Source organism: Synchiropus splendidus, chromosome 2 (genome assembly GCF_027744825.2).
Source record: "Synchiropus splendidus isolate RoL2022-P1 chromosome 2, RoL_Sspl_1.0, whole genome shotgun sequence".
Lineage (NCBI taxonomy): Eukaryota > Metazoa > Chordata > Actinopteri > Syngnathiformes > Callionymidae > Synchiropus > Synchiropus splendidus.
Window position 1 is genome coordinate 36,770,051 of NC_071335.1, and position 8,994 is coordinate 36,779,044.

At 43.8% G+C, this 8,994-nt stretch overlaps 1 protein-coding gene across 2 annotated transcripts; it reads left to right on the plus strand.

Moving 5' to 3' along the window:
* On the plus strand, nucleotides 1-8,705 carry LOC128754182 (maternal embryonic leucine zipper kinase-like). Of its 2 annotated transcripts, XR_008413906.1 has the most exons (19): nucleotides 1-116; nucleotides 331-422; nucleotides 501-586; nucleotides 708-824; nucleotides 906-1,049; nucleotides 1,119-1,187; nucleotides 1,370-1,462; nucleotides 1,595-1,693; nucleotides 1,772-1,840; nucleotides 2,436-2,534; nucleotides 2,627-2,713; nucleotides 2,801-2,920; nucleotides 4,066-4,224; nucleotides 4,289-4,556; nucleotides 6,760-6,856; nucleotides 7,575-7,728; nucleotides 7,903-8,006; nucleotides 8,141-8,422; nucleotides 8,561-8,705. XR_008413906.1 is itself a non-coding variant. In XM_053856621.1 (18 exons), the coding sequence occupies exons 2-18, from the start codon at nucleotides 344-346 to the stop codon at nucleotides 8,316-8,318; spliced, it is 2,022 nt and encodes a 673-aa protein (XP_053712596.1). In that variant the 5' UTR covers nucleotides 1-116; nucleotides 331-343; the 3' UTR covers nucleotides 8,319-8,702. The 2 variants fall into 2 exon arrangements, 1 of the variants encoding a protein (XP_053712596.1); XM_053856621.1 differs by having other exon boundaries at nucleotides 8,141-8,702.
* Nucleotides 8,706-8,994: the final 289 nt, after the last annotated feature.

Consider the following 8,994-nt stretch of genomic DNA (forward strand, 5'->3'; position numbering starts at 1 on the left):
ACAGGAAATGCGTCAGAGTGCGGCCAAATTTAAACTGCTGAAAGAAAACAAGCTGCACACAGACTGAGAGCTTCTTGTCACCACCGCAAAACTCCTACTCTTCCTTTACTTTTGAGGTAAATCATTGACTTTTGTTTGCACGTATCTATTTTACTTTCAACGAGAAAAAAAAGGTTCGAATCGAAGACTTTCAAATGTGATGTGCTTCGTCAGCTGTCGACTGTTTAACCGTTGTTGTCAACACAAGTGAATGCGTTTGCTTTTAATTTAGCATCTGTTTTATTACACGTAAGCTAATTTCCCCGACTATCCTGTGGATTTGAATTCCAGTGGAACGGGGAGGATGCCAATGGAGAAAACATGGGTACGCGGAGCCGACGGGCTCTACAAATACTATGAAGTGTACGACACTATTGGATCAGGTGAAGTGTGGTTCTTCTTTTAACAACCGCGTCAAGTTTTACGTTCTAGATCATGTCACTGTTTTTCGTTCAACATAGGTGGCTTTGGCAAAGTGAAATTGGGGCGACACCTCTTGACAGGAGAAAAAGTGGCCATCAAAATCATGAGCAAGAAAGATCTAGGGGTGAGTCCTTTAACTGGACAAAATATGATTTCGCTATTAGCTCTGAAAAGAGAACAGACATCAAATAATACATAAAAGAGGTTTTGGCAGTGAAACATGTCGGTGTATCCTTTGTTTCCAGGCGGACTTGCCCCGTGTGAAGCTTGAGATTGAGGCCATGATGAACCTCTGTCACCAGCACATTTGCCGTCTCTACCAGGTCATTGAGACTTCCACACAAATCTTCATGATCATGGAGGTGCGAGTACATCCTCACGATTCCTGTGTGTGATGTTGGCAGACACTGAATCTTTGCCTCTTTCTTCTCTTACTTTGTCAGTACTGTCCTGGAGGAGAGTTGTTTGATTACATCATCTCCAAGGACCGGCTCTCCGAGGAGGAGACCAGAGTGTTTTTCAGGCAGATTGTGTCTGCGCTGGCCTACGTCCACAGCCAAGGTTACGCTCACAGGGATCTTAAACCGGTAATTATATCCAATGTGGTCATTTGTTTTCTACAAATGCCTCTTGTGACGTTGGCTTTTTTTATTTAGGAAAATTTGCTGATTGATGCGGACCACAATCTGAAACTCATAGACTTCGGCCTGTGTGCCAAACCCGTGGTAAGTCATTGATGGTTTCCTATTTTGTCTATAGAGTGTATAATGTTTCACCAAGACAACACCTCCTCAAAAAGCTCAAGGTCCATCTCTTCCGTTGAGTTTTTTTCCCTGCAGACTCTGTTGTATTAATTGGTGTGTCTTTTGAAATGTCATCTTAGCAGACCTCTTTTGTCCATTCTAAGGGAGGTCTGGGCTGTGAACTCCACACCTGTTGTGGAAGTCCTGTCTACGCTGCTCCAGAGCTCCTTCAGGGAAAGCCGTACATTGGTTCAGAGGTGAGATGCTTGCGATTGTATCTGTAGCATTTTATACATCCGAAACACTTTTGTGGTGCACATCCATTTTGTGTGGCTGCTCGTGTACGGATTCTGTATTATACAGTACATAGCTTGTTGTTTCCCATGCAGGCTGACGTTTGGAGCCTGGGGGTGCTGCTCTACGCCCTGCTCTGTGGATACCTGCCGTTTGACGATGATAACGCCATGGTGCTCTACAAGAAGATAACAGTAAGACCGGTTATTTTATAGGACTAGCTTTTATCATAACTGTTGAACTCAATGATCGTTTGTTTTTTACATTTTCAGGCAGGAAGATATGACAACCCGTCGTGGCTCTCTCCTGGTAGCGTTCTGCTCCTCAACCAGATGCTGCAGGTGAATATACAGTATTTTTTTTCCCTTCTTGTCATCTGCGTCTTATTTTAAATTCAATTAATTGGCATTTCGTCTCTTCAGTCACTTCTCTCAAGAGTTATGTTGATGAATATAGAATGCCTCTTCACACATGAGAATTTGTTGAGTTTTACATAAATATGGGATGACCTAGATGCAGTACTAACTTTGTCTCCTATGGGAAGTTATTGTTTTGCAAAAAACAATGTCCTTGTTTGTGGACAATTATTATCAGCAATGATGCTGCAGTCACAAAAAATGTCAGATTCCATGTCATATAACGCTTGAGACTTAATTGAGTAAACATCCACTGCATTCATTCTCTCTGTTTTCTTTCAGGAGTGTGTTTGTGTACACTTGCGTGCCTTCCTTCTTTTTTCTCACTGGAATGACTTGTAATGTTGTTTCATGATCAAGATGGTGTGGGTAGTGTCCCTAAATGTGGCTAAGTGGCTAATAGATTTCTTTTTTCTTTAAAAATTATTAAAAAAAAAAAAAAAAAAAGAAGTAGCAGCATGGTGCTGAATGGCATCAGTGATAGTCAAATTAAGTTGTAGTTTTGCTGTTTGCCCTGCAGGTGGACCCCAAGAAGCGTCTGACCGTGCCGCAGATGCTGGATCATCCCTGGGTGATGAAGGACTACAACACTCCTGTGGAATGGCACACACGGCAGACAGTACTTTCACAATAACGTTTACCTTCCTACCCAAGTCTACAGGGTGACACGAAAAGAAATATTTTTCGATGTCACATTTTCTTTTCTTTCAGCTTGGACACATTGACGAGGACTGCATCACTGAGATGGCAGTGAACATGAAGCGTTCCCGAGAGAGCACAGCAGCGTTGGTAAATGAGGTGAGGTTCTGCTGTTCAGTGGTAGATTTTAAGCCTTAATTGCTTGTTTGACTGATGAACGGTCTGCGTCTTTGTGTCTTCCTCCAGTGGCGCTATGATCACACCACAGCCACCTACCTCCTGCTGCTGTCCAAGAAGCAGAGGGGCAAGCCTGTCCGTCTGTACATGAGGGCAGTCTACCGTGTGGCCTGTTCACCTGGATTTCAGGTCAGACTGCGGCATTCTAAATCCCTCAATTCCTTGCCTTCACCTCAAACCTCTACTACTAGCACTACCACTAACCAGGATAGCATGTTGAGCCGATAAAACAGCTCCAACAGCCTCATGCCCCTTTTGTGCAATACAACTTTATGCACTTTTTATATTATTTTATATTCTCAATGACTGCAAAGGGAGTGTAGAGCAAGGAGCTTTATTTTATGTCCTTCTGTCAGTGGTGTGTATTTCTGAAACATGAATTATTTCTGTATATTTTCCTGTGTGACTCTAATAAATGAGTTAAATGTTCCTGCTGTGTATGATGTTAACATGTTTGCTCGTAAGGGTCACATTACTGTTAGCAGCACCTGTTTTTACTCGTGAATTTGAGAGCCATCTGGTTCGCAGTGATATCAAAAGACCAGCACACTACATGCGATCCACTAGAAGACGCAGCAGCGGGTACATTTTAGTGAAAGGCAATATATTATTTCATGAGTGAAGCTTAATTCTGAGGCGTTTGTTAGTTAAGATAGTAGGTTGATCGGCTGTGCATCCATTTGTGGAACCTTTCTTGCCAAAGGCAAGAAAGTTTTTACGCCCAATTCTTGTGAGCTCATTTTCACTATTTCACCAAGAGCTGAATTCAGCTGTAGCTGAATCATCTAAGAAGCAGACTGCAACAGTTAAGGCCACTGAATTTACACCCCTTTGAACCTGACTGCTGAAATGTCAGAGCCTCGACCACCCACGAATGTGACTTGAATAAGTACACAGGAGGATTCTGAAGACACGAAGACACTTGACTTGGAAGTGGAAAGTGAGGAAGTGAGGAATCTCGTCATAAGCAGCGACCACGACATCGTGGTAGGCGTCATAGTTTTCCATGTTCCGGACAGAAAGCAACCATTTGAGGAACGGAGAGAGAGAGTTTTTGCAGCGCAGGGTGAGATTTGGTCGACCAAGTCCTCTTGAAGGACCACTTGACCGAAGAGGAAGATTAGTCCTTTCTTCTGGTAGTCAGCCACTCGGGCTACCTCAGGTAGGCAGCAACTGACTTACTGACTGACCTGAAAAACCTGGCAGCTTTGAGCTCATACAACAAACAAGCTTGTGGTCCGTGGTACCTGAATTGTTCCTCTTTTGTTCTCCAGTCACAGGAGGCTATTCACTATGCTGATGATGAAGACGCAGTGATTGTGGGTTCACTGGACTTTTGCAATGAATACATAGATGACTGTCCATGGGATTCTGTAGCACACCACACACCACCAAGAGTTCGGGGTCGCACAGAGAAAACCACCTATGATACGGTAAAGTAAAGTCAAAATTGCTCTTTAGCAACTTGCGTTTACACGGACGCGTTTGCTTCTGCAGAAATTCCTGTCCCCATCGGTGCCGAGTAGGAATGGTCACAGTCCAACACCGGAGAAGAGACACACACCAGCCCAGCGGAAGGCCAATGACAAGACCTCAGAGGACAAGGAGAACATCGCCCGGCAGGAGAAAGATGTGGAAATCTTCGCTCTGCCTCTACCTCTGACTCCCGTTTCCAATAAGAAGCAACCGCGGAGCACCAAGAATGTGCTGACTCCACCCAATAAAAATGTTAATGGCCACAAACCCAAAGCAGCTACTCCGAAAGGTGAGAATAATCATTACCTGTTGTAATTGTTTTGTCCAGTGGCGAGCTTCAAGTGCCAACTCTATTAGATTAATTGCACGAGCCGAGCGGCCCTTGCTATCCATCTGCCCCGCGCTCGCCCCCTCTGTGAAGCTGTCATAATCACAAGTGCCACCTCCACATGGTCCACATTTGCAAGTAAATTGTCTTCAGCTAATAAGGCTTTTATTAGTTCTGTTTTTCCTCCCAAAGCCGCTCATATTTTTATGCCACCAGAATCCACCCGCGCCGCTGTCAGTTAGCAGCTGATGTGGTTATCTGAAGCTAATTGTTTTCCCACGTCTAGGATTGAAGGACACGGACATGATTCATAAAAACAGCCTATTTGTCAGCAGACTTTCAATAACCAGTGGGTTAGTGGCAGTCATGGGGACACTGACCCTTTTTTGCCTCATGTGGTGTAGTGTTTATGAAGCCATTGCCTTAACACATAGGAAAGCCAACATGATGGCTATGTGTTAAGTGACATTTATCCCCACTTAAAGATGCACACACATTCACAGTCGCTACACAGAGCCGCTGCAGAGGCTTGTTGATCCCAGAGGTTGGTCGTGTGACAGGTGTAGTTGTCGTATCCTTTCCGTCCCAGGTGTGCAGTGGTGACATGTGTTCTCCTGCCTCTTGCTCTTTCTTCTCTGTCACACTCTCCGCTGAGACACGCACGCACGCGCACATACAGTACGTATTCCCTTAAAGAGCAACCAACTTTCCTGACTGCCTTTGATGTTATTTCTTTATAAAGTGAACAAGCGGTTAGGAGAGAGAAGCGCCTTGTTACGTCACAAAGAGCTTCGCTCTGCCTCCTGCGCGGCTCTGAACTCGCGAAGTTCTTTTTGAGACCAAGTCGTGGCTGAGGCCGCGTTGCTTCAGATCAGGGATGTAATGTGGATGTACCAAAAAGTCCAAGAATCCTGAGTCTCATTTGCAACGACTCGTTTTAAAATGTACCAAAATCGACGTTTAAAAAACAAAACAGAACAGACATTTTGTGGCAGCGCGCGACGACGTGATGTCATCGCGCAGCCCGTTCTGGACGCGCGGAAAATACCAAAACTATGATGGGAATGGGGTGATCGTACCAGCTTCGTGTTATCTAAAGGCTCGAGTTTGGTGTCATTTCGGGTTTTACTAAATGCCTGGAAACACGTAGCTGGACGTCACGCACGCAGTGTGCAAGCGTCGCAAAACTAAACTCAGGCAGTTAGGCGGCGCAACGGCACCTATTTCCCGGAGGCTTTGGCTGCAAGAGATTTTAACCTCCAAGTGAGACCTTTTATGGAGTTTGATGGAGGTGTTCGTCCGTGACTGGCGGGTGCTCTTGAAGCGACGCGTTTTCGATGGGCGGGGCTTGATTTTAATCTGAATATTTCAAATCATAGGAGCTATCTGCGAACAGACATGCAGTGCTGTGTGTCATAGGGGCGCGATATCCTCTGAAAAGACATGCCAGATCACTACCTCCTCTGGATGAAGTGACACATGCAATATTTAACACTTTCAATCCTTCCAACCTAAATCATGGTGTTGTCCCAATCATTGTAGTCTTGCTGTCTACCTATTGCATTTTAGTAAAAATATATAACATATTAGAGTGCACTCAAACAAGGGTAGAAAAGTAAGTAATAAATCGCCGAATGATGAGTGGAAGTACAGCACAGCTTGTTTCTGACTTGCAAAGTACAAAGGTCATCTCTACTTCGTTATCGCATTTTTATACGTTTAACATCCACCTGGAGATGCGAGTAAAGAAGAGAAGACAAAGTTGGCTTCAGAAACACCATATATGTCCTTAAACCACTTGTTTATAAGCTGACTGAAATGTCCTCACTGCTGAGATGTAAATGTGTTTAAAAATGTTCTACTCTTGTTCTATTTTGTTATGCAATCGTCGCTGTTCTTTCATGGCACTCTGAAAGCTTGTTGTCGTCTCAATATATCTACAAGGTTGGGGTATTTCCAAAGTCGCGACTTAAGTCATTTCATGTACGTCAACTTTCCGGGTGAGAGGCAGTAAACGGCACTCAGTGGGATCTGCACTGACCCGCTTCCCACTGAGGGATGTTGACTTGAAATGTTCACGTTTCAGATGCAAATCGTCATGGTGCTGTTTATATAGTTCAATACGTCCCTCTGAATGAAGACTGTAACTTTCGATTTGTCACAGATGGAGGCACCGCGTCCAAAGAGCCCCACAAGAAGAAAACAGCTGAGCTCAAAGAGATTTGTGACATTGAGATTATGGCCTTGAGTCCAGAGCGAAGGTGAGCGAGGTTGACTCTTATTTTAGGTTAGAGTATTCATAGTACCAGATTATCTTCATGTGCATTTGTAATTTTCCTGTTTTGGTTTTTGTACTGACCAGAATAGAGGTTTGGTGCTAACATGAAGAGATAAAACGTGATGGCCATGCATGAGGGGTTTAGATAAAGAGAAACCATCATTTGGTTCTAAACACTTGTATTTTGAGGGGTTCTTATGGAAACAAATCTGTCCCACCAGATTGAATGAGTTTCAAAAAACATTCATGTGAAACATTTGGGACTTTATAGAATAGCAAAGGAATGGGAACTCAGCCAATGAGATTTTGGCTTGCAGGTCTCATGCCAATGATGGGCTTTGTACCATGTGAGCAACCAACCAGAGTGATGCCTTTTATTTTATTTTTTGTGGCGTTTGTCCTGTGCTAATAGCTGAAAACGTCTCACAATAACAGGTTTTAGTTGAGTTGAGAGTAGCCTCTGTTGTGTGTGTATATATATATATATATATATATATATATATATATATATATATATATATATATATATATATATATATGATACACATTTGCGTCCATAAGTTCTTGTTATTCCACCAACTTCTTTGCTGCCAAAAAGGCGTTCTATTGCCTGACTTTTGAAGCTCACAAACATGGTTCATGGTGCAGGTTCAGCTTGTTGTCCGTATTACACAGCACTCACCAAATGTTCTACTGCGCAGGTCCCGGTCTCTAGATATGGCTGGGACAGACAGTGGTAAGAAGAAGCGAGGGGGGAAGGTGTTTGGTTCTTTGGAGAGAGGTCTGGACAAGATGATCACCATGCTGACCCCCAACAAGAAGAGAGCTCTTCGAGATGGCCCACGAAAGATTAAGGTCAGGGCGTCCCTTTCCTCTTCTTTGCTGGTGGTGCACACTTTTCATTTGTCATTCCGCTTTCATGTGCTGGAAAACTTGAACTGTGGAAGGTTCTATGTGATTCTAGAATGTTTCCATATCTAAACAGGTCGGAAGAGAAATCCTTTTGCTCAAGTGTGTCTCCCTCTACAGGCGCAGTACAACGTGACACTGACTAATCAGACCAACCCAGTCCAGGTTCTCAACCAGATCCTTGCCATCCTGCCTGAGAGGCATGTGGACTTCAAACAGAAGGGGTAAGAACTTTGCCGTTCACATGTTAGAGTTGTGCTTGTTGTATTGAGGCCACTACGTTTTTTATGCCTGATTTTTTTTTTTTTTTTTTTTTTTTTTTTTTTTTTTTTAAATCTTCTTCTTCTTCCTGCCCTAGATACACCCTGAAATGTCGAACCTGGGACGACTTTGGGAAGGTGACCATGGTGTTCGAACTGGAGGTGTGTATGCTGCAGAGGCTGGAGGTGGTGGGAGTCCGACGCCAGAGGGTGAAGGGAGACGCCTGGGTCTACAAGAAGCTGGTGGAAAGCATCCTCACCTCCTCGGCCATCTGAGCACTTTTGCCCAAACGTAACACGATCCACTCGTCAAAATCCCAAAACAGACTGATGACGACGACCGCTGAGTCTCCAAAAACTCAACAGGATCCTGTTTTAATGTAAAGTAGATGTTTTAATTTTCCTCACAAATGATTCTCAGAAATGGATTTCTGTCAATCCGCAGCAAGAGAGATAATGATGTTTACAAGATAGCTTCTAGCTACTCCTTATCATATTTATGTGTCTGTGTTCCTCAGATCCCTGTAGGTGCAACTCTTTCATCAACAAGTCTGCTAATGAACTGCCTTTGTGTGTTTCCTGTCTCTGTTTTCATTTCTGTGTTGTCTGCCCTCCATTTCCTGTTTATCTGTTGTTTGTACTGACTGTAAAATAAATGGCTCGTATGTAGCAAGAGTGGGTTTGTGCGGGACAATGTTTTGAGGGTAATGTGATCCTCATGTTACTGACCTAAATGTAGAGATGCGAGGGGTTGAAAGATGGCTTTTCATGTCATTTCATCTGTGCCCAGCTCAGATTCAGCAGAACTCAATGTGTTCAGACCATGTTCATCATGCTCGTGGTTTAGTAGCTGTTGGAGCAAGCTTTTAATGTAGCTTTAGAAATGGGGAAAATAAATGTCCAGGGTTCCTGGAGTATATTGGTAATGCAGTCAGAGTTGGAATACGTTTGC